The 25277-nt window shown below is 37.5% G+C and overlaps 1 protein-coding gene across 3 annotated transcripts in view; it reads right to left on the bottom strand.

The window, feature by feature from the left end:
- Positions 1–25277, bottom strand: part of MYOM2 (myomesin 2) — an 81304-nt gene that overhangs the window by 43893 nt on the left and 12134 nt on the right. For 2 of the 3 annotated variants that reach the window (XM_074895731.1, XM_074895732.1), the window contains exons 7-14: positions 16302–16390; positions 16174–16224; positions 15733–15897; positions 11323–11484; positions 9239–9380; positions 7441–7640; positions 6212–6265; positions 3455–3582 (exon numbers count right to left, since the gene is read on the bottom strand). In XM_074895731.1, the coding sequence (XP_074751832.1) occupies positions 3455–3582; positions 6212–6265; positions 7441–7640; positions 9239–9380; positions 11323–11484; positions 15733–15897; positions 16174–16224; positions 16302–16390 (991 nt within the window). Of the gene's footprint in view, positions 1–3454; positions 3583–6211; positions 6266–7440; positions 7641–9238; positions 9381–11322; positions 11485–15732; positions 15898–16173; positions 16225–16301; positions 16391–23962; positions 24077–25277 lie in introns of those variants that run through there. The other variant, XM_074895733.1, reaches the window with a different exon arrangement.

Below are 25277 nucleotides of genomic sequence, written 5' to 3'. Positions count from 1 at the left end.
ATATTGCTGTATTGCATCCTGTCATGAATTTATTTAAGAGCTATAAGAGAAGGATCACTCTCAAATGCCTTGCTTTAACATATGTAAATTCTCATAGCTCATGCATTCCATTACTCTACAAAAAGGTCTGAATACCTCACTGTCTTCCTGCCTGTCTAGACTTCAATATATGCACACTTGTACACACAGTTAGCCTTCAGTTAGGGCCATGACTGTCAACTGTGACTGGTCCCAAAGGAATTGCTCTCATGTCCTGCAAAACTCACTTGAACACCCAAAGGTTTGATATAAAGCAAGGAAGTCCTAATCCAAATTCTGCAGAAAGGTAGGGAGGGCAATGTTACTTTACTCACTGCTTTACCTTTATGTATTCTGTTGAGTAAGGTCATGTCCCTAAAAGCATTCATCAGACGAAATAATTACTTTCTAATATTCTCCGTGCAGCAGCTGAGCTAATCATCACCACAACTGCACATGGAAGAGAGCCAGCAAACCAGCACTCTGAGAGAAGTCTGCTGTCCGTTAGGTTCCCCAGATAAACTGTTGACCCAAAACAAAAATTAGTCATGGAATCTTTCAGCAATTTTAGTAAAACCCAAGTGCCCAGTAAATAGCTTAAATAAAATTTCCTTCAAGCACAGAAAGGTGCATACAAATTAAATGTTTATAAAATTTTTGGAAGAGCAAGTCTGGGAACAAAACTCAATAGACTGTGAACTTCTTAGAGGAAGAATACTATTTCATGGGTGATTGGAAAAATACCCTGTATATAATGAGACCTACTATAAATAAATTTAAAAAATGTAAACAGCTGGATCCCAAATATTAAAATTGTTTTCATAGTTTCTGAACCCACCTACTGTTCTCAACAGAAAAAAACAAACATAACATTCTTTTTCTTCATAATAAAAAGATGGAAAATATGAAATAAACATTTTTTTGCCATTGTCCTTTGTTTGGCTGGAATAAAGTTATTTTTCTTCCTAATAACTGGCACAGTGCTGTGTTTTGGATTTAGGATGAAAATAATGTTGATAATATGCTGATGTTTTAGTTGTTGCTAAGCAGTGTTTACACTAAGTCTATGACTTTTCAGCTTTTCATGCTGCCCTGCCAGTGGAGGCTGGACATACACAAGAAGCTGGGAGGGGACACAGTAAGAACAGCCATCCTAAATGAGCCATACCACATGATGTCATGGTCAGTATATAAACTGGGAGGTGTTAGCCATGGGGCATCACAGTTCAGGGATTGTCTGGGCATTGGTCAGCATGCGATTGTATCGTGCATCACTTACTTTGCGTATTCTTTTATTATATTTTCCCTTCCTTTTCTGTCCTATTAAACTATCTTTATCCCAAACCCTGACTTCTTTTTTTTTTTTTTTTCCCCAATCCTCTCCCCCATCCAACAGAGAGGGGGATAGTGAATGAGTGAGTGGCCATGTGGTGCTTAATTGCTGCCTGGGGTTAAACCACAACAGCCATATATCTCACTTTCTGGCATTCAAAACATAAATTGTTGCATTTCATTTTTGCAGAGGAAAAAGCCAACATCACACTTTTTTCTGTAGTTTGATTTGGTATGCCTGTTAAATAATGATTTTAACAGAACACTGGTATAGAGCATAGAGAACTTGTTTCCATTTTGTGTTTCTTGAAGCCCTTAAAAATACGTTTTTATTCTTCAGGACTGTCTTTTTTATTTGAAATAAATTAATTAGAAATTGTGCTTTTCTAAATTAACAGATGACTGTGGAAACCCAAAACCAAACATTCACCTATGAACTGACAGATCTATTCATATATATGTTATTTATATGCAAAAAGATTTTAGATTCAGGTATTAATTAGTATAATGAACCTTTTTTTCTAATAATAGCCTTTTAGTCCTCATTCTCCCTTTCCTTCAGTAAGTTTGGCATTTAATTAAGACTTGTTTGTTCACTGTTGTTGCACTATACTGTTTCTGGAGCTATATAAAACTCTTTCTGTAAAACAAGCAGATACATAATTTTTCTAATTCATACTTAGAATGAAATTCAGCTAAGTGTAGGTGCCCACTCAATGTAAATCTATGTCTGAGCTTTTTTATCTGGGCTATTTCTGCATATTCTGGAAACAAAGAGGTATTTTCATGTTAAGAGCTGATCCAAAATCCTTAAGTCAGTATGTTTAAAATTTATAGATAAAAGCAGATGTATGCAAATGGGAATAAGTACAAGGAAGAAATGCTATTTTATTGCATAGGAAGAAAACTAGATACTTATTTCTATGGAAATTTTCATTACTTCTTTTGAATGTGAAACGCAGAGTGGGAGAAATCATGGACAATTTAACTAGTGACTGGACTTCACACCTATTGGTTCTATATCCAGCAGGTAATGGATGATGAAGAATGTAGAGATGGTCTATAAAGTTCTTCTGAAGTGGAAGGAGAAGACAAGATGGGGGCTGCAAAAAGAGGAGTGATATGAACAGAATGATTGTCTGGGAAATGAATTTTAGAGTAATGTGATGAACAGATGTGAGAAGAAAAAAAATTGCATAGTAAGGACCTGAGAAAAGGCTTTCACAGTATTCAAGATACAAATTGAATGTGTGGCAGTTTTATGGACAGTTTTAGTGTTTGTGGATTGTTAAGAGGAGGCATATGCTAGAGGCATAATTTATAAAAACTAAGTATAGCTTGGCATGTAAGAGTTTTAGAGGTCAGGTATGAGGCCCAATTTACCTACTGGGGAAACTGTAGCAAGGGGGAACTGATTATGACCTCTGGGTGTTATCCAACATACTAATTTAGAAACCTGGCTCAGGGACAGATGTATCTAAATCTTAGTATCTTAGATGGGAAAAGAACAAACCTCTCCTATTCTGATCACTGAAGTCCCCTCTCAAGTCAAAGGGGAGAGGAAGGTAGCCAGGAAGACTACGAGGGAGCAGTGAACCTGAGATGGGCATCTCCCTCTCTGCTGACCGTATAGGGAATAAATTGGAAATGTCAGGGTATAGCAGAAGGTGCCATAGCCTGCAAAAAGGAAAGTGAGGATCAAATTATGAGTCACTGTTTATTCTTTGCTCTACCACAGTACTACCAGAAACTTCTCTTTAATACAGGCAGAGTTCTAGTCTTGCCTGTAGGACTGCAAAATCTTAAGATGTTTCTTTTTCAGTAAGCCACTACCTTACACATATAGTTTGTTCTCATTTTAGACAACAGCAAACAAATAGCACAGGTGCATCTTTTTCCCTGGACCTTGAATTTCAATGCTCATTAAATCATGTAATAAGACATTTGATTGTCCATGCTTCTCTAACACCCCATTACCAAACCCTGCGAGATCACAGAAAGTGTTAGTTTTTCTTTTCATTCTGTAGTTCTAAAAATGAGTTGAATGTAATTTCACACAGCAATGAAACACCCTACAGCTGAATGCTGCTGTACAGTACACTACCTTCTCAATGAAATACGTCAGTGGCTCCCTGCCACGGGGAACAGGTGGATCCCAGCTGAGTACAACATATGTTTTGCTGATTTCTGAAGCATGTACATTGGTGGGAGGGCCTGGAATCTGAATATCGCCTGGAAGAGTAATAAGCGTAGTGAGTGTTAAATAGCAGATTAACCCCTGGATCAGTACTCATGCTACAGCTCATCTTTCTGAACTCCCTTCCTCCAGTGCAATGCTCAGCTATTAGGGGCTATGATATCATCTTTGAAGATCACTTGCTCACTTCAATTAAATTTTGAGAAATAAAACATCAGTATTAAAAGCTAGTTATTGACTTTTTCAGTAGAAGTTAATTATGTCCCTGAAAAGCTGTGCATTTGTCACACTTTTTTTCTTTGATCACATTTGAATTACTTCTATCTGCTGGGCAGAATGCCTTGGAAAAAAACTACTCATTATATGCAAACAAGAGATATTTTTTGATCAAATACAGAAGACTGGAGTTATTATGAGAAATCAGACTAGAAGAAAATGTCTTGAAGGGAAGTATAGTACAGAGAAAAGCAGCTTAAAACAAAGCAGGAATCAGAAAAACAAGCAGAACCTATTAGCAATATAGCCTGTAATGTGATGGTATTACCAGCTGTATAGTCTAAAGAACTTCTAAGAACTGTGGATCAGAATCATGAAATTATGTCACCAGCCCTCTGATGACTCCACCAGTTGGTGTGACCTGATCAAACCCCTCTCCCCACTCACTCTGTGGGGTTACCAGGATCATGAGGCAGGACCTGTGTACCCTGGGCCAGGCTGGATGAATTCACAGTGGCCCTGAGGGGTCACACTCACCCACCACAGCGAGACATGAAGCCGTTTTCACTACCCAAGGAATTACAATGGTGTAAAACAGCACTAGAGATAGAAGAGTCTTGGACCTATGATAGACAACTTCAGGCATAGCTACACAGCCCTGAAGAAGCTTCCTCTTGGTAACAGGTCAGAAATAGCAACTCATCAGACACCTACAAATATTTTATTTTTATGGATGGCAATAGACAAAGCAAAAAGTTTTATTCTTTTAAGGTACATTTTACCACTTCTCAAGATAACAAGGAGCATATATCCTCTAAATGCTCAGAATTTGACATTAAAAAAGAGAAAAATATTTCAATAATAATCTCTAAATCATAGAAGTGATGTTTTAACAGTTTATAAACATCTGTAGAACCAACCAGGCTCAAAATGTACACTGAAGTTATTTGATCATACAAATTTCCCAATCAAAACCAGACTTTTTTTAAAGCAAGCTGACGTATCCAAAGAAGATTTATTTTCTTTCTATGCTTTCTATATTGAATTTCCTACAAATACATTTTCCTTTAAGAAAGGTACATGAATCAGCTCAGTTTAAGACAAAATTGCTGACATATAGTCAAGAAAATTACAATAATCCTTCACAGCATAATGCATAAAGTCAAAAGATTTCCAATTGGTTTCACATAACTATATTACAACATGTTTTCTTACATCCTTGAAAACCCAAAGCTGACATAATTTTTAATGATATATTGTGATGGTACAGCCTGCTTTCCCAGAATGGAGTGGCCCTAAAAGTGAAATCCATTTGTGATCTATGAGATCACTTTTATAGTAATGGTTTTCAATCTTGCAGATGAAAGTAATGATCTGTATAAACAACAATAGTTGGATCTTCATACTCTATTAAATACACACATTCATGTAACAGAAATCCAAATACCATTATTCATGCTTATGCCAGAGCGGTCATTTAATGCCTCTGATCATTCTCAGACAATCCTGAGAGCAGGAGTAATTCTGTGAAGCCAAACAAGTAAGATGAAAGTATTTTGATCCTATAATGTGATTATGATCCTATAATACCCACAGAAATTCATTTAGAGTACTACTGTAAAAATGGAGAAACTTCATATGTCCTGCCCACGCACTGGGGAAAGCATTTAGTCTGATTCAGCTTTGAACTACACCTGTTCTCAGGTGGTTTCTCTTTTACTCTGTTATTGTTAGAGTTACAGCTTTATAACCTTTATAGAAGAGAGTAGATGGATGGCTTTTTTACTACCAAGCCATTATAGTCAACATTTTTGACAGTTTAAATGAAAAGAAGATTATTACCCCAGCTTAAAAAAAAAAAAAAAAAAATAAATCACCGTATAGAGAAATAACCAAAGACAGAAGAAATTCAGGCTTTATCTCAAAAGGTAGAAGTGATCTCTCCAGATCTCCTGAGGAAAAACAACATTCAGTGTATAACCTTAACCTTAAGAGCAACCTCTCTATTCAGATAGATATATTAATTAAAGAGTTGGGATGGATTGCATAATTTTTTATGAAAATGGAAATAACTTGATCAGATCATCAACTTCAGTCTAAAATCACTGTACTTAGCTCCCAGAAGGACAGGAGGAAGGGAAATGTGGGCAATCAAATGCAATGTTCAGTTGTTTAAACTCAGTTTAGCCCTAGACAAAGCAAAAAGATGAAGACATGCTGTCAGTACATAATGAAGCAATACTGTCAAGAGTGTGATGTTCTCTGTCCTTTTACACCTCACCTCTCACTTGTGTTCTCTCAGCTTTGCAAGACAGAATATCTGTCTCTATTTGTTACTATAAAGAGTTTACTCACTAGGTGGATTTCTTTACAAGCTATGTTTCTAATTGTAATGCTAAATTCCTGGAATATAAACAAATGGACCAAAATCATAGAAATGCTACATACCTTCAAGGTCATCCTTACTGATCACGATCTTTCGCCCTTCATCCACATGAATAGCTGTTAATCAAAATATTCAATTAGCTTTTTGAACCAGTTTAATATATTTACAAATTTTGCAAATTATTGTTCATCACCTGTTCAAAAGCCCACATATCTCTACTTCTATAGCCCTGTTATTAAATCTTTCCCCAGAGGGAGTCAGCTCAAAGTCATACACTGGTTCATTCACTTTCATAGGAAAACAGAGCATGATAAGACAATACTATTCAAAGATATGCTAAAAAGCAAGAATCATAGTCACAGAGGATGATTCAGTTCTGTGGCTGCTTAGTAAACAATTGAATGATGAACTGGACTTTTGTTACAGGAATTAATCATAAAGCTGATGGAAACACAGCATATTCAACTCAGATTTTACAACCAACATTGGGACAGTGCTCTGCTGTCTTCATGAGTTTAATTCCCCTCTGGGTAAAAGGAGCACAAAACCCAGAAGGTATGCAAGTGCACAATATACAGAATCTGCACAGGGGGTTGGGACAAGGCTAAATCAATAAATCTACTCCCTAGAGCAAGCCAGCTTACTCTATTCATGGAATAGCTCTTGTAAGGCTCCTTTACAGTCTGCAGTGGCCTTCAGCACAAGACCAGCTTTCAGAAAGAGCTTGTTCATTAGATAGATTGACTTTTCCATCTGTTGGAAAACTTACAATATCAGAGACCCCCGCAAGCTGTAGCATGGGGGCTTTGTGCCAGTACTGGCACTTCACTGAGAAAAAAGATGTGGCTAAATACAACATCTGAGCCACTGAATTCATAACACAATTTTTGTTTTTTCTTTAACTAAACCAGACATATTCAATAGCTTTTTCAAAAGTTACTACCAGTAGACACAGAAGTTTATGGGATCTGAGGACCCATCTCCCAATGCAGATGATTCAATCTTTCAGGGCATATTAGCTCTTTTGAAAACATTGCTCCTTGTGATAATGAATGACTATATTTAAAGCTAACCAAAACCAGCCATAATTAAGATGGAGTCCCCAGGTCCTGCCAAATTGTCTGTAAGGACCTTGCCATTCCAATTACATCCTCCACCTTGAAATTAGTGAGATATTCAACCAAAGGAAGAAATAAACTCTGCTTAAGTTAACTAAAAAACCAGAATCTTACCAAAAAAATAATAAAAGAACTCAAATATTAAACATCTGTTTCAGCCTTGCATAACCTACTTTGTGTTCTCTCCAGGTCAATGGGGTCAAGAGCTGCAACTGGTTCAGAGACTCGAGAAGGTCTGCTAATGCCAGCACTGTTCACTGCTCTCACACGGAATATGTAAGACCGTCCCTCTTGAAGACCAGTCACAGGATATTTGCAGATTTTTACAGGAGCATCATTGCACTGGATCCAATTTTCCAAACCTACTTCACATCTTGGAGTAGCAGAAGATAACGTTTATCAGTACCATCCCATAACAAATATCCTATACACACCAAGTCAGAATCACAGAAGTCATCCTCACTAAATTGAGGAACTAATCCATACACCTTATTAATGAAAGTCATACACTTTATACACTCTTTCCTCTTAATAGACAATGAATTCCCACCTTACTCATATTTATTCATAATGGAATTGCAAAAGTCATTTTTCTTACATGCTTTTGGTCTTTTCAACTCTCTCTGCTTCACTTCCATTTGGTTCTCTTCCTTGTCATTTAAATAACAAATTCTTCATTTTAACACACATCTCCACAGAACATGCTGAAATTGCAACATTCACCTAATCTTTGCCATCTCTTCCCTGTCATATTTTTAAGCAGGCATCTTTGTGCTTTTCCCACCAATAATGGTTGGGCCACAGAGTGTGAGTTACCAAGAAGAGAGTGATGTCTTCATACTGGCTTCTTTGTGCACAGATGTCTGGTTTGTGTCCTACTACTATAATCTTTTGTGGAGAAGACTGCCTTTTGCCCTGACTATAGCAGGAAAAATAGGGTCATGATAAAGGGCTCCTTGGCACTGCAGTAACCCAAGCAAAATGTCAAAAGGCACATCCGACTAGATTATACACAAAATAGGTGAAATACACCCATGATCTCTGCACTGCACAAATTGGGTATAAATGATAGACTCTCCAGGGCTTAAGTTAATTTCTTCTTACTGACTGTCATTCGTAAGCCAACATTTTCCAGCAATTCCCACACAGTCGTCACTGAACTACACCAAATTACAGGGTACCAAATATCAATGAGCTGCAAATGTTGCAAAAGCAAGTGTGGAGCAGTATACATTATGAAATCATTTCAGTAATGTTTTTGCTGACTGATGGTTTCAGACACTAAGGATCAGATGTTCTGCTCTGGTTACAAGGGGCAAGCATGCACTTCAGTGGAAGAAACATGCAAAACAGCGCTTAAATCCCCTGTTCCCTGATTGCCTGCACTGAGCTGAAACCCCAGCAAAGTGAAAAGTAGACTGGAGGAGAGAGGACTGCCGTTCTGATTTAAACTACCAGCTCCCAGGGGCCCATGCCCTGAACTCCTGGTGTACCACAGTTAAGTCAGAAATAAAAAGATAAAGTAATAACTCCTAGATTTCAGCTTTTGTAGTATACAGATTAAAGAGACTAAATCTAATTCAAGACACACATGGATTCTGGCATCTATAAATTAAATATTGTCAGGGCTTATTGTCCAGTTTAGCTACACCCATACTATTGAACATTTTTAGTGTTTGATAAAATGTGGCTGCTTGAAAATGATTACTGGGAATGGCCCCCAGCCCTCGCTAAATCCCAGACTGTGCCCAGAATTGCCTGGGAAGGTACTAGATCATCTGGGCCAGAAGTTTGCCAGGAAACAATCTAGTAATTTAACACAGTAGACAACTGAGTTCCAGTGCCGGGATTCTGTAAAAATGTATCTAAAGAACCTGCATACTGAAGGATATAATGATAATTTTTTTTTTCTTCAGTATATACAGGTTTTTAGCAATGAACAAAATTAAATAAAACCTAATATTTACATACTTGTCAACAAAATATCCAATGACTGGGCTCTCAGTAGTTGTGTTTGGTGGTTTCCAGGTAACAATAACATAGTCTCTGTTAGCATCATGGCATTTAACATCCATCGGCGCCCCTGGTGCTCCCGCAATCAATGCATCAGCATCTGGACCATGAATAAAAATAAATCAGTTTTGACCCCGACTCCTCTGAAATCTATCACAAAGACAAAAGAGAATATTTCCAGTTCATTGTGCTATTTTTTTATATGAATGGGAGCCCAAAGATTTCATTACACACTAATTTACCACACTAATTAATCGGGCCTATAATGTTTATAATTCCAGATAGATAAAAATGTTCAGGGATCTTTTTGAGGACACAAAAGAAATTTAGGCATCAAACACCTATTACTTTTCACAAAAATTAAAAGTCCAGCTATCCCATGTGTTTTTGATGCTCTTTCCCACTGAAAGCTGTGGCTCTGTGGGTTACACTGAGATCAGACCAAGATACTCAGCAAAGAACTTGTAGCTAAGGAAAATAAATCTCTTAAGAATAAAAAATGTGCAAACTCCTGGTATATTTCTAAGCCTAGTTTTTGTTTAAAGCCTTACAATACCAACAGACATAATCAACGTTCCACCATTAAGATACCCTTCTGTGGCTTGATTTTTAGAGGTGTTGACTGATGTGGACCCACAACTCCTAATGAAGTCTCCTAACATGTAAAGTTCTCTCCCTTCAAAGAAAGGTTTCTATAACACAAAAACACCCTGTATAGAGTCTAAATTATAGAGTCTAACTGCAATCAGCTGTGAGGTGGCTAGTGCTCAGTATCAGATCACAGCCTACATGAAAAGTCAAGAGAAAGACCAATAGAGGACACCAGAGACTCCAGAGGACACAGCTCAAGTCCAGGGTCCTGTGCAAGCAAAGGGATCAAACATAGTATAAAATGGATAATAGAGGTATTTAAAATTGACCCACTGCTACAGCAAAAACTTCTAGGAAATTTATTATATATCAGTGGGCCTTTTTCACCTGGGTACTTTCTTTCTTAGAAGATAATTGGGAAATAGAAACCTTTAGCACATTGTTTCCAATGAGATCAGGGTGGCAGAGTGGCTTGTTCAGGACACACTGCAAAGCTGATGAAGCTCTTGCACTAGTCCTGTGAGGAAGATGGATCTCAACCCCCTGAAAAGACATTCATGTCCCTCCACCTCACACAAAATCTCTGGATGACGTTTCTGCAAGACACATTGTTCCAATACATTTCCAAGAAGAAAAAGGGTTAAAATTAATACAGCTTTAACGGCTTCAGTGGGGCTGCTCCAGTTTTCCACCATCAAAGATGCTGTGCAATGCATTTAAGAGAGTGAAAGAATGCATCAGCCAGAGGTATCTCCATCTTTCAATGAAAAATAAAAAAGCAAAACCTAAGTTCTGCCCACAGGTGCATGTGGAAGCTCATTCTCACTTCACTGAGAGTCGTGCATGCAAATGTGAAAGAAAATTCTGACCTTTATTCTCTTTTTTTTTTTTTTTTTACTATTGTTTTTTTATTCTATTTACCTCCTTTTATCTATGTCCCTTGTGAAAACTGTATTTCTTCAGTGAGTCAGTTTCTTACTTTGCTTCTTTTCTCTGATTATTGAGATGACTGTGATTGGTATAGTGGTGGGAATGTTTCTTTCTCCTGTGCCTCCTCCTAAGGTCAGGTACAGGATATAAGAATGCCCAACACAGCTCATTCCCAGTTGACAATTTCTAGAGCTAAAACTATCACTGTGAGGACTGGTAGTATGCAAATATGTTTATTTCTTATTGGGAAAGGAGACAGCAAAGAAAGAAACAAGTTTCTTCACAAGAATGATTTCCCTGGTTCTTCAGGGAAGAAAATGTCCTCAGAAGCATGCTCCTCGAAGCATTTGTGTAAGGTGACAGTTTTTTCTAGCACAGACTACTATATAAATCAAATTACTATGAAATACTGCAAGGCTGGATTTCTTTTGTACTTCAGTCATTACATGGGATTGTTTAATAAAGCTAATCTTTCAACTGCTCTTCTCAATTTCTCCTTAAGAAACAGATGAAAAGTTTACCTCTGACAAACAGGTATGCACTGTATTCACTCACTCCACCTTTCGTAACCATGCGCAGGGTGTATAAACCTTCATCGTCTTTGTTCAGATGAGTAAAGGAAAGAGCTGCCTGACCTTCTCCAAAATACAGCTTTGTCCACTTGGAGTCCTTTATCAGCACGTCTGGAAGAGAAGACCCATCAGACACGTTACTATACTGGCCAGAACAACCTACCTCCTGGTGCACCTCTGTGCTAATCAGGGGCACAGACTAACTTTTATGACAGCTTTAGTCAGAGTGATGATGCTTTGATGTTATGAAAACTCTACAGAGAGTAAGCTGCGTCTCTCTAAACTTATTTGATCAGTGAATTTTAAAGAATATGAGGTCTCAGACTACCTTATGCAGTGCCAACCACAGAATTTCCATCGGTGTAGTTTTTAATACGCTGACAGACAAATATATTGTCCACATTTGGAAACATACCCTGTAATGAATGCAGGGTGGAACTTTGTTTCATTTTTAATAAGTTTTTCTACCTGTTCAGGTCAAATGTCAGATTATTAAATTTTTTCCTCCAAGTTTAAAGTCCAGATTTCAGTTTAATCTGAAGACTGCTATAAATATACACCAAAAATTTAAAACCTCAAGGCATGCCCGTTGAGCAGTGAATAAAATTAAATTTGAATCTCTCACAGGTGAGAGGTTGTGACCCATGATTAATGCAAATTAATCTGATTGCCTGGTGAAACCAGAGCAAAAGAATGAGTGGGATATTTTATGCTAGCCAAGGGACTTTCTCATATCACCCTTTTTAATAATTGATTGGATTATTTTTTAACTCCCTAAGACACATTGCATACTAATTTATTGTAATCAGTGCAGCAGAACTGTATTTAAAGGAGCTGAATATCTAGAAATGTTTATTCTTCTGTTTCTTAAATACACTTTGGAGCAGACACTCAAACAAATGCAAAGAAATCGATTTTCCTACCTATCAGCTGAATTGCATAAGAAGGTATAAAAAAATGACACACATTCAGATAATAAAGTATCTGGAAGACACATGGTACTAAAACTTACAGCAGTAAATTACATAATCACTTAAGCATACAGTTTTTTTCTAAGGAGCGTACAAAGTAAATTCAGTTACATTCCATCCCATGAGATCCTTAATCTTGAGAGCCTTACACAGAAAATCTGCCTGTCCCCTTTCTGTCATGCATGTTACAATGGTACTGAGACTTTGTGGAGAGAGACATGAAGTACTTGAAATGAAATCAGAAAATGTCTTCACCTAGAAACTTTAACCAATGAGTTCTGTTGAAAATCCTGAAGAAAAAACAAAGTTCAGTGACCAGCATCTCTGAAAAGCAGGTCACTTATTTAGGCTCCAAGCTTGAGTGGAATGGTAGACACTAGTCTGAATGTGTAGAAACTATAAGCAAGCTGTGTTGTCTATTGAGGCCAGAATCATCCATTTCCACCCTTTATATGTAACTGAGACCAGAAACTGTGGAGGTGGTCATGTTTGGTAAGAGCAGAATAACTTCTTTCCTTCACACAAGGCCCAAGACCCACCAGATCCCCTAAGAAAGCAGGAGCTCTCTTTTTTAATGTAGTCTGGATGGATGACTTTCTAGCCAAGCCACGAAGAAGAGTAGATTTTGTAGGCCACAAATTACAATCACAGGGTCTCACTACTGTACTCAGATTCCCTGTCTATCCATGTGTGCTGTCTGTCGCTTCTCCTAGAATTTACCAAGGAACAAACCCACAGTAGACTAACCTTTGGAGGCAGTGTGACTCACGCCCCACATGCCGTTTTCAGTACATGAGATAGTTTTCCAAAAACATTACTCTGCTCAAAATTTGTATAAAGATGGGAAATTACTATATACTGAAGCTTCTTTTCATCATGTATTTTGGTCTTCTGAAGTTTCAGCTAAATTCCGCATTCCATGATTTTTACCTCTGAATTCAACTATTTTATTCTAGATTACCATATAAATGGCTGCAGAATGCTGGTGCATATAGCTTTATAATGTTTATATTACATCAAATATCAATAACAGAAAGTTCCTGTTACCACCTGAACTCATATCCATATTAGATATACATTCCTGAAGTATTTTTTTGATTTAATTCTTTTGATATCTTAAAATGTTCTAAGTGGCCCATGAATTATAGATATCATATTCACGTTTGTCAAGTCCCAAACCACTTTAAAGGATCTGATTCAGTTGACTTATATGCCCTAGGAGTCTAGTAGACATCCTCAATAAGGTTCACTGGTGTGAAGTTTATTAATGCTGCATAAACACATATTTCTCTTGTGTATAATTATTAGAAGTAAATCATACGTATCCATCTCATGGCTTTAGTTGCTATTATTTGATTAACACAAACTGAAAAATTTTAGGAAAAATACAGTTTGTCTTAATGCAAGAGTAGAATTAAGTTTTACCTCTTAAAAGAACCAAAACATCTAAAGCATATGATGCTGAACAAATTATTAACCTTCTCATTGTTTACATTTATGCATTGCCTCCAGCTCTCAGGAGATTCAACACAGGGAACTCATAGCAAAGGTTCACAGTGTATGAATTCCTGCTGTGTTTGGGAGCAAGTTCTGCCAGTTGATGCACCTGTATACCTCTTGGAAATACTGTGATCCCTTACCTGCAATGAAGGACAAATCTAAGCTTGTTTGTACTGTCTTATTTCCTGTAATGTAAGTAGAATAATGGGATGAAAGCGTATCTGACTCACTAGCAAAACCCTATTGACTTCAAAGAGACCAAGTTTTCATCTCAGGTTTCCACAGGGAAGGTAAACTTAAGTCAAATAAGGAGGAAAACAAAGAGCACAATATTGTTACATATTAAGAGGGAATTATCTTGGCATTACGAAGGCTTAAACTGAAAGAGCCATAAACTTTTGTTCTCCTATCCATAGTGCAAGGAGAATTCATATTGGATAAAATCTGGAACAATATGGGACACCACTTGAAAATTAGCAGTTCATCATAGCTGTAGTTCCAAACCCAAAAGTTCAGAGGTTTGGCACCTTGAGAAACTGGGCCCAGTAAGAGACAAAGTAAAGGTACCACTGAAACTGATGGCTCACCTCCAAGTGAGGTAAGCGATTATAGTGATTACAAATCCCTGTACATTCCAGATGGAACAGAATCTGAGCTCAGGGATAAGCTTTAGACTTTATGTTATTAACCAAACAAAAAAATCCATTTTTATTCTTTCTTTTGTTTGTTTTAGTAACATCTAATAGTTCCATCACAAGGAAGTATCCATAGTGATAGACAAATAGGAATGAAACAGTAACAGTCCATTCCCTGAAGAAGGAATGGACTATGTAAAACTATAATGCAAATGAAACAAAAGGCGTAACTAGCAGCAATAAAAGCATCCTTTTCCTGATTTTCCTAATCTTGAATTTTCTTGACTGCCTTACTAATCTTACTTCTTAGTAGTTTATGCATCACATTTTGTCAGCTGTGGAAATCTCTGCCAGCTTGCCTGGAACAAGTCTGAACATCAGTCTTGAGAGTCCACCATTCTCAAACATGGTCCCTTTGGGGAAAGGTCTCACCATTCACAAATAACTAAGGCTTTCATTAAATCCTCAGGAAGAATATTTACTTTAGAATCCTACACAGAGATTGTGGTTGGTGAAGAGTGGTGAGTTAAATATCTCTAATAGCCTGCTATTCATTAAACTAAATAGTTAATTTTATGTTTCAAGACCTTTTTGTGGTATGATGAACAAACACTACTCATGCAGGGTTTGTGTACTATTCACCAGAGTATATCATATGCTTCAGTGATGTTATTTTCAGTATTTCCTTTTAAGACCGCTTCACTTGGCATAGCATAGTTTTTCACTGACAAAAGAAGCAAGGAAAGCAACCTACTAATATGGCACCTAAACAGCAGACAAAGGCATGTGTTTCAGGCCTGGCTCCTATATGTATTTCTGAACTACACATTAAATTGATTTTAACATAAAATTCACAATAAATACTGGAGCAAGATGGAAGTGGAGGCTCACACCTCAGTGCTTTAAACTTTAATTTACTGCTCTGTGAGTACCCTTCAGCTCAGTGGTCACAGCATTCAATTATAAATCATTAAATATAAATCTAGGAAGTTAGTTTGGATCTCCACCTAGTCTGTAAATGTTCTAACTATTGTGTTATTAGATAACATGAGATGACCTCCTGTTGCTGTAAATGTGTGCTCAAGAAAATTTTGACCAAGTCACTTAACTGGAAAAGAGTGCATGTCTATAAATTCTAGCTAGAGATATTTGTTTGCTCTATTCCAAATTTAATTCTGGGAATCTCACATTTTAAGCCAGATCTGCATTCTCCAGCATTTTCCAGGTAGCCTCTATTCAATGTACTAACTTACCATCTCTATACCACTCAGCACGAGGTCGTAGTCTTTTCAGGTCTGGGGTGATCAACATAGAACACTTCAGGGTCAGTGTTTCACCTTCAGTCCCAAAGGTCACTCCAAACTTCTCCAGAAACTGTACATCAATGTGGGTGAAGCAAACGTCATATGACAGAGGCACTATGCATGAGAAAATGAGAACATTCTTCAGTATAATTGCACTTGGCACAAACAGATCACTGTCCGATCTGAACAGGAGATGGAGCACTCCGTTATACTGTATGCCAATCTAGAAATGCAACTGGGAAAGCAAAGGCATCTGGACAGCCCCTATTGTAACTGAATGCTTTGAAAGCAAAGCCAGAAGCATCAAGTTGTATCCAATTTTCCCATCTGTAAAACAGTACTCTGATAAGAGTACACAAACTATCTAAGCAAAAAGAAGAAAATGCTTACAGTGGAAGGGCATTATCCCAGCTGGGTGAGGCTCTTCATCCCCTCTGAACCCTATAAATAAACATATAATAAACATTCAGTGACATGAACATATTTATTCCTTCCTTTAATCATGGAATAGGACTTACTTCGCACAATCACAGCACAATTAGTTGATGCCTGCCCATGGACATTTGTTGCAACGGCTGAATAGGTAGCAGAATCATCAAAATCAGCTCTGAAAAGGGGAGGAAGGAAAACAGATTACTCTTTGTACAAACAAATTCTCTTAATGATTGGTATTACAAATTAAGCTACATCATCCCCGTGTAATGTGTATAAAGCTCTTTGCTGGTGTCACACAGTGGAAAACATTGATGAAGGACAATCAGAAAGCTGTTACTGTTTTTTACTGTAGTTTTATTACAGCTTAGTGTGCAGGCTGCATTCACTTGAGCAAACTGAAATGACCTTTAGAGAATGATCAAAAGAAGATAGCTGGAGGATGCCAATCTGGATATTCCCTTTCTGTATGTAACCTTCTTCCTTAATCTGTCTTGCCCTTCTGTCATGTATTTTAAGAGACATGGAAGAAAAGCACATATGATACTTGCTGAAATTCTTTCTTCTATGGTTATTCCCAGCAGGCAAATACTGGCATTTTTTGCCTCTCATAAATCTTAGGCAGTCCAGAGTAAATGATACAAAACCAGGGAAACTGACCAAAATTGTTTACGGGCATAAATGTCTTGGCTTGATATATTGTTACTGAGAAGATATATTTATTATGAAAGGATAGTATAATGAAAAATAAAGCAAAACATAGTCACTTCATGGAAAATAGGACCCAGGGATGGATTGTCTCACTTACTGTGTCCTTCCTTGAAGAGGAAGTTACATTAGCAGATATACGGTCAGATGTTAAGATATAGGTACAAACTTGATGTCCCAGTTCTTTTCTTATTTAAAATGGGGTAGGCAGAAGAACTACTGACATAAAATTGAAGTAAAGGAAACTAAACTATGAGCAAATACATATGTTCAGTGCAATTACTCAAATTTACAGTTGTAATAAATATTTGCTATATTTCTAATAAATATAAATAAAAGTATATTCTGACTAGAAAAAGATTAAAATATTTTGGACTAGTTTTTAGTAAAATGCAAATTTTGGTAGAATGAGATTTCTTCAATTTTGCTGAAAGAATTTACTCTAGATGAAGAAACAATTTTGAAAATATTAATTTCATTTTTACTTTTCAGAATTATTTGAATTTTAAAACATTATTTCAGAATTTACTTCTGCTTTGTTTCCAGAAACATACTAAATATTCTAATATGAAATAAAACATTTGGTTTGGAATAAGCAAAACTTTTTATTCAGTCTAATTCCATATTTTTTTCTTGAACTTTTCCAACAGTCAAGTATTCTACAATACGTTTGTCAAAAAAATTGTTGATTTGTTTTATTTCTTGGAATTTCTATTAGCCATCAGTTAATCAGAGCGCTGACTGGAGCAAACACATTTAAATCCTGCTTCTGTGTAGCTCATTTAGTAGTGCATTTAATGGAGGCCACTCAGAAATTTCCAGTGATGAGATAAAATGTTCTCCATGCATGAACTTACTTTTCTCTCAGAAGAACAAATTTGTATCTTCTTGGCAACTACTAGATGAAAGGGATGAAATTCTGGTTGCATTTGTCTTCTAAGAGGGCATATATCCCAGGCGTGGGAAAAAAAGAATATGTAAAAGTGTTTGATGTAAATTGCATAACAAGATGCCAGTTTGGGGGTATGCAGCACCTGTGACAGGCACATCAGACACCTATTTTTCAGCTCTTGCATATAACCTGGACAGTGTCACACCACAAAATTGATACTATCTGTACTGTGATGTCTAAAACACAACTTGATGAAAGCTCTATTAAATTGAGATTTATCTCTCTAAATGTACAGGACTAACAGCTCCTCCTGGAGGCAACTCTTCAGCCACACATTTCACAAAATAAATCAGTAGAAGACAAAGTTTGTCACACAATTAATTATCAGAGACAGAGCCCTAAGTTTAGGCCACTTAACCAAAAAGCCTGCAGTTGGGTATGGAGCTCTTCAGCACCCTGATACAATCCGGACAGGCAATGTCTGAAAAACAATTTAAAAGAATTGGAATACTAGGCTCAATATTATTCAATATTGAGTTTTGGTTTTCAGAAGGATTTAAAAAATGCCGATACCTGTCCACAGATTTATATAAAGCTTAACTGATTCTGAACGTGCTTGAAAGCTGTCAGACTTGACAACATTTCTTTGCACTAACTTCTTAAAAGAAGAGCAATTTTTTACTATCCCAGTTTCATGCTGTTTAGTTGGGTGATAAATGACAAAAGCAAGGTAAAACTGCAGTACAAACTTTTTTTCCTAAGCCATCCTATAATGTCTCTATACTAAAAAGTACATAGTTCATACATTTATTACAGCCCAGTACAGTGCCTTGTTATAGTGAAAAAAACAAATGAGGCATCTCAAAACTTTCTTACAAGAAGGGGCATTGCAGAATTAACTGTACTGGAACTGTGAGGTGTTCTCATCACTCTGCACTACATCCTTACTTTAAGGAAATAGTATATAGAGAGTATATAGTATAAATATACATAGTATATAGTATATTTAATAATCTTTATTACATATTAGTAAATTAAACAGTGTTAGATCATTTGTCCCCAGAAACAGGACCTTGATCATCCTAGTGCTGATGTGTTAGAACAGCCCTTGGCATGGCTTGGTGTGCTCCAGCTTGCCAAAAGTGTTCCCAGACACAGCTCAGGAGATAGTAAGCGACTATTTCCAGAAAACAGTCTGGATGTCTGGAGGCCACTGTGGCAAAGGATGTCTTTAATTCGCCATGTCAGGCAGAGCCCAGGATTGTAATTCCTAGGCACTGGTGCCATAGTGTACCCTGCAGGCCTTGTCCCCAGCTACCTGCCTTATAAAGGCTTCCTGACCTCCAGCCCTGCCTAGGCTGCTCACCATCCTGCCCAAAGACCTATGGGGGTGCACAGTGTCTTCCAACCACCTACATGTCCAAGCTTCTCCTGAGTGAGCTAGACCCTCCAGGAGGATGGTGCACACTTGCATTTAGCAGGGCACGTCCTGGAGGAGCCATGCTGGGTTCGCTGATGAGGTATTAATCCATCCATGGGCTTGACATGATTTAGGTAGCTTACAGCACCCATATCATAACGAGTGATGAACACTACTCCAACATTGCTTTATTAGGCCATTCCCTCACATAAACAAAGTATTACTTGAGGTTGCTTCACTTCTTTCAAATCCAGTTTAACTGCTCTTTAAATTTCATTGTTGTTACAGAGTGTTGACAACAAGGATAACCATCTGCTGTCAGTGTTGGCTTCATTTTCCAGCAAAACAACAGATAAAATAATTAATAGGGACTAATTTCTCTGAAAATTACACAGGATTCAGGATATAGAGAGTGATTTATCATTAACTATAAGGTGGTGTAAAAATGATCCAGAAACTACAGAAACATGTATTCTGAAATTGGAAAACCAAGCCACAGTCTATGCTACACCACTCAAAGCATCAGAAGTTTAGAGATGTAAGGACTGAAAAGTTATCTACCTAAAATGAAGAAGCAGAATGGCAGGCACCTGATTAACTTTTCAAATGGACATGTATCTGTGCTAAACTCAATCCCCTCTGCATACATTTGCATGCATAAGGAACAGCAAAATACATCTCTTGATGAGATTTTCCTGATGGTGATGGCCTCCAAGGTAGAGAAAACAGAATATGATCCTAAAAGTCTCTAGAACAGACAGGAGATTCATAAAATGGTTGTTTCTTTAGCCTGAGAAGTTCAGTGTCTGGAAGCAACTATTTGACAAAGTAAGTAATGGAATGACAATTTGTTTTCTCAGGGAGAACAAAAGAAAGAAGTTACTGACGAAATGACTGACCACACTCTTACAACATCCTTTGGTTTTATGAAGAGAAACAAGGTACTTATACGTATTATGAACATACAGGTAACAATTCCGCAGGCCAAGCACTTCCTGCTATTTAAGAAGGTCCTAACAACTCTACCCATATTCCGGAGGTCACTGCTTTGAAAGCATTTCACAATTCCCTGCTATCATCTCTAACCTGAATCTCCAGGAGATAAACCATCTTTGATAGGTTAGTACTCAGTGGAATACCTTCAAATCAGATATTGTAAGAGTATGGGGTCATTGTTTAATACCCACTCTGAAGAAAGTTGGACAGGATGGCAAGTCACATAAGGACCTGACTCTTGTTTTGTGCTAGATAATGCTCTGACTGAGGATTATCCTGGAAACTATCTACTTCCTTAATATGCTAAAAAACCTACACTTCCTAAATTGCACTGTAAAGTACATTGAGGCAAGACCAGTTAGGAACGATGTTTGAAGTACCCAAGAAGCAAGGTGTGGTCTCTCCAACAGTTATTCTTGCATCATGATGGAGAATGTGTTTTCCAACCTTTACAAAGGTCAGATAAAATATGCATAGAGTACATTTAGATACCATGAAGTGTGAGTGCGGAGATGTATCTCTCCCAAGGTACTAATACTTTTTGTGAAAATTAAATTGCCCTGAATCCACATGAGGTTCTGAAGTGCTAATGTTTGTGTGGGGAATATTCTCCAGGTGGATATATCTGTTTAAAATGCATATATTCATCCATCTGCCTAGTGTAGATTTAAACACAGGAGTTAAGAGTGAAATAACATTTTTGCCTGAACTGGAACACAGTTCAGTACATGTCAGGAACAGGGAGCAGAACACGGTGAATTAAAGAGTTAAAATCGCCTCCTTTGAATCCAAATGACAAAATTTTCAGTGTTATGGCCATATGACATCAAAATGTGGAAATACTCTGCAGGATTATCATCTCATGTGCTGATTCTCCAGTCAGACTGAATCTGTCTGTTTCTTTTTTTTTTGGTTGAGGTTTGTTTTTACTGAAGAGGAACTCTCTGTTATGAAGTTGCCACTTCCTCAAGCTCCCAACTATTGCAGCTTACAGGTGACAGTGACTGACAGGTCAGAAGATCATAGACCATTTCACTGGGGGGCTGTTTGCAATTCAGCAAGGAAAGAAGACCATAAGTACATCATGCCTGCTGCCTATACTCTCACTGGTACTGCCTACCTGCAAAACCCCGGGAGCTGCATTTTATCACCCAATCAACCCTATACAGCTCAAAGGCTTTGCCTTCCACACCGGAGGCCTGCATCTGCCGCAGTGCCTCTACCCTGCTCTGCTTCCACCTACCGCAGGAGAAAGGAGAATTAAATCACCTCAAGCCTTTTGTGCCTAATCAAACTAAAATAGCGCTGTACTGACTGCACAGTGTCATTTGTTAAATGAGAATAGTTAGCAGAGAAGGTTCATTCAATTTTTAAGCTTTTTTTTTTAAAAAAAAAAAAAGCAATGCTGGTGGTGCTGAGTGCCTGATCAGAGGTAGCTCTGCCTACTGGCAGCAGGTATTACACTGCACTCTGCTGGCCCTCCTGCACATTTTTGCTGATGCAACCGCAAACCTTTTCTGCTGCAATTACAAGCACTTCTTAAGCAATAACTTAACAAAACAGGGAGAGGGCCCTAATAAAAGACAAAATACTGCCAAACTTTGAGCCTTCTATAGATAAAACTGTGCAGCCAGTCACACTGACAGAGCTCTGGAAAATCAAACTTCCTTCTCTGCTCCTTCTACCGTCCAGCACCCCATCATCTCACCCACCTGCTCACTGAGGGGTGTCGGTCAGGAACATCTCCAGTAAGGAGCATACTGCTGCCCCCTCTATGCCCCGACCAACATATCAGGAAATGTAATATAGCCATTCACAGCTGCATAAAGCTAAGTGGTTCATTTATTGAGGCATCATAGTAAAAACACAAAACAAAACAAAAACACCAAGAAAACAAACAAACAAACAAACACCAAAACTTGTTGCTAAACAAGTAGCAGTGACTAAGAAATTCAAAATGTTGAGTTTTAGTTACTAAGATATATACTAAGGCAGAAAATATTTTGCAGCTATGCTATAAAGCAATGGGGCATCCTCATCTTGAGTACGTCTAATTGCTTGTATTATCTGCCCATCCATAGTTAAAGTAGGCAGGACAAAGCAATGCATTTCAAGCAAACCCTTACATTCTCACAACATGTATCAATCACTTCAACTACCGGTAGCTTTCCCTCAGAGGATTCCTCACAATCTCCTCTAAAACACCTATCAGAAGTGAGATGGAAGATGGGATGAACCACCGCTCCAGTGCAGGCTGGCAATATCTCTTCTCCTATAATGATGAGATGTGAAAAAAAATATAACGAAACTCCAAACCTCTTTTCTTTACTGCTCAAGGGAGACCTTGAGCTCAAGCTCCCAACTGAAGAGCCTAAAAGGAGCAAGAAAGAGGCACTATATGATAATGGTATTGCTGAATGCATGCAGAAAATGTGGTAAATTGAGCACAAAGCATCATAAAAACATGAGATGGAGAAATGAAAAAGATCTGGTTACTGTATAGTTTATGGGCTCTGGGAGACAAGCAAACAGAGGGGATGAAACTGTGTCATTACTACTTTAAGATGACAAGGTGACGTTCTGATTTTGGTGTCTCAAGAATTTTTCCACTGAGATCAAGAAATACTCATAGGAATAAATATCACACTTGCATCAGAAGGAAAAGTTCAGTCCCTGAGCTTTACTGAAGCACTAGAAAGGTAGCCAAGAAATGCCAAGGCCGTTCTGAGAGGCTGCAGATCAGATGACATGCACCTCAGCACTTTGGTATGAACAGCTGAGAAGAGCACAGAAGTAGATAGGTAGAAAATCTCAGCAGTTTTACTTCCTGGAAAAAATTAATACTACAAATATATGGGCACAAAGATATTCATGGAAGATCCAGAGTTCACTGATATATGTTTGTATAAAAACATGAATTATATATATATATTATTATTTTTAAACCACTACCTATACATCCATTGTTTTCAGTACAAGAAACACCTAGTATTAGTAATACACTATCAAAATGTTCTTCCATTTTCTGCATGTTGATTTTCTGTCTTTTGAGACAGAAAATATGGCTAATGGTCAAAATTTGAAATAAAATAGATTAGTAATAAAGAAATAAATTTAAGGTTAGAAAATTTAATTTCATAAACTATAAATCTATGGTAAATAAATCATAAGTATGGGTCTACGATCTGCCAGTATTCTTTTAAGTGGAGAAGGGAAACCTGTGGGATAGTAGCTAGGTATCTTCAGGTGGCAAAAAGACCACATTGCCAGAGAGAATGAAAGAGAAACAGTCTCTGAAGACAGCAGCTTTGTTGAACATGAGGGACCCTGGATGCATATGTACAGGTCTGGGACTAGTAAACAGTGGGTGATGATGGGTGGATGTGGGAACCTGAGTGGGTACAGATAAATGACTCTGTGGTACGTCTGAATAAATATGGCTGGGTTTGAACACTCCCAAAGGTGATTGTAGATGGTGTCTACATGACTGATAACCAGCACAGGAAAGAGAAAAAGCACCAAGGGGATGGATGTAAGCCATTAGTCCCCTTCAGCCTGATCATTACAGATGCTTAGAAAGCAGTATCAACACTGATTTTTATTTCTTCAAAAGCTATTTACTCCTAAAATGTCACAAAAGGAACCTACATACTACATATCCAGCATCTGGGCTCGCCAAGCAGTTGCTCATGGACACTAACCAAGGGAAATAAATAGTTGCAGTCACCCACCGGCAGGAAGTCACCAAAGTTTCATCTCCTGACTGTCAGTCACAGACATCCAGACAAAGGAGATAATTTTCCATTTTCCTTGCTGCAAGGGAGAGGATTGCAAGAGGACAATCTCTTTTCATCTTTTAACCTCCTGCTCTTATGTCCAAAAGTAACATTGATGGGAAGAATCATCTGTGTTGAGACATCCCACAGATACAGAGAGCAGTCAGCAAGTTATCCATGGCCTGGGGGTAGAAGACTATGAGTATCTTAGCAGTACTCCTAAGTACTGTTACTCCTTGAGAAGCATCCCTTAAGAAGAATCAACATAATGATTCTTGCTGCCAGCTTCTGTGCAGGGATCTCTTTCTCCCATCCTGAGCTATGAAAAAGTGCACAGTTGGGCTGGACTTTGCTGCAGGATGACAAAGGCAAGTAGTCCTTCCCAAAAGCAGAAGGAATGATTCACTTATTTTCTGCACCAATGCCACAAGGCTGTGCTCAAGTCTGCTTCCACTGCTGACAGGGTAGAAGATGAAATGTTTGGCTAGCCAAGTGTTAGCCACAAATATTCCAGCTGCTTCAGCACAGCTGGTGCTCATGTTCTTGAGGAATTAAAAGGGGGTTTTTGTGTCTCTGCTTTAGATATTAATTTTATTTTAAATATCACAGTCATGTTTTCATTTTAATTTGGAAGTTTGTATTTTTTAAAAAAACTTATACCAGGTCACATGTAATGTATAATATTTCAGTTGTTTAGGACAGCACAGGATTAATTTTAGGAAGCTATTCTACCCTGACATTTTCTATACCACAAGGCTGTAAAAAATAAAATCATTTAAATTAGAATCTTTTCTTAGAATCTTATCCTTCCCTACTTTTTGAAGAAGAAAAAAATGGAGATCAAAAAATAAACAGAACTTAACATATAATAAAACAAATACTGATGACTGGGTATCCCTGCCCTCATCACCTAAATTTCTGCTTACCTTAAAGAGCTTCATCATGGCAAGAATGTAAAATACAAATTTTGCATTTTGAATGTTGAGAAAATATAATCCTAATAAAAAAGGAACTACCATTCTTTCAGCTACTTACCTCTTCTTTTCTATCTTCTTGTAGATTTCTAGAGTTAAATAATAGAAGTATCTAATTTTTCATTTCATTTTAATGATTTAATATTCAGCTGCTTAGTGAACCTTCTCTAGCATAAATGTGAGTACCAACAGTGTGCTGAATTTAACAACTCTCTTGCAGACTTTGTGTGAATTTTTAATTTTATTTGATGTAAAATACTTTCTGTAGAGTAGAAAAACCAGTTGTATTCCCCAGA

Source organism: Athene noctua, chromosome 1 (assembly GCF_965140245.1).
Source record: "Athene noctua chromosome 1, bAthNoc1.hap1.1, whole genome shotgun sequence".
Taxonomy (NCBI): domain Eukaryota; kingdom Metazoa; phylum Chordata; class Aves; order Strigiformes; family Strigidae; genus Athene; species Athene noctua.
This window is presented reverse-complemented; position numbering and strand designations above follow the sequence as displayed.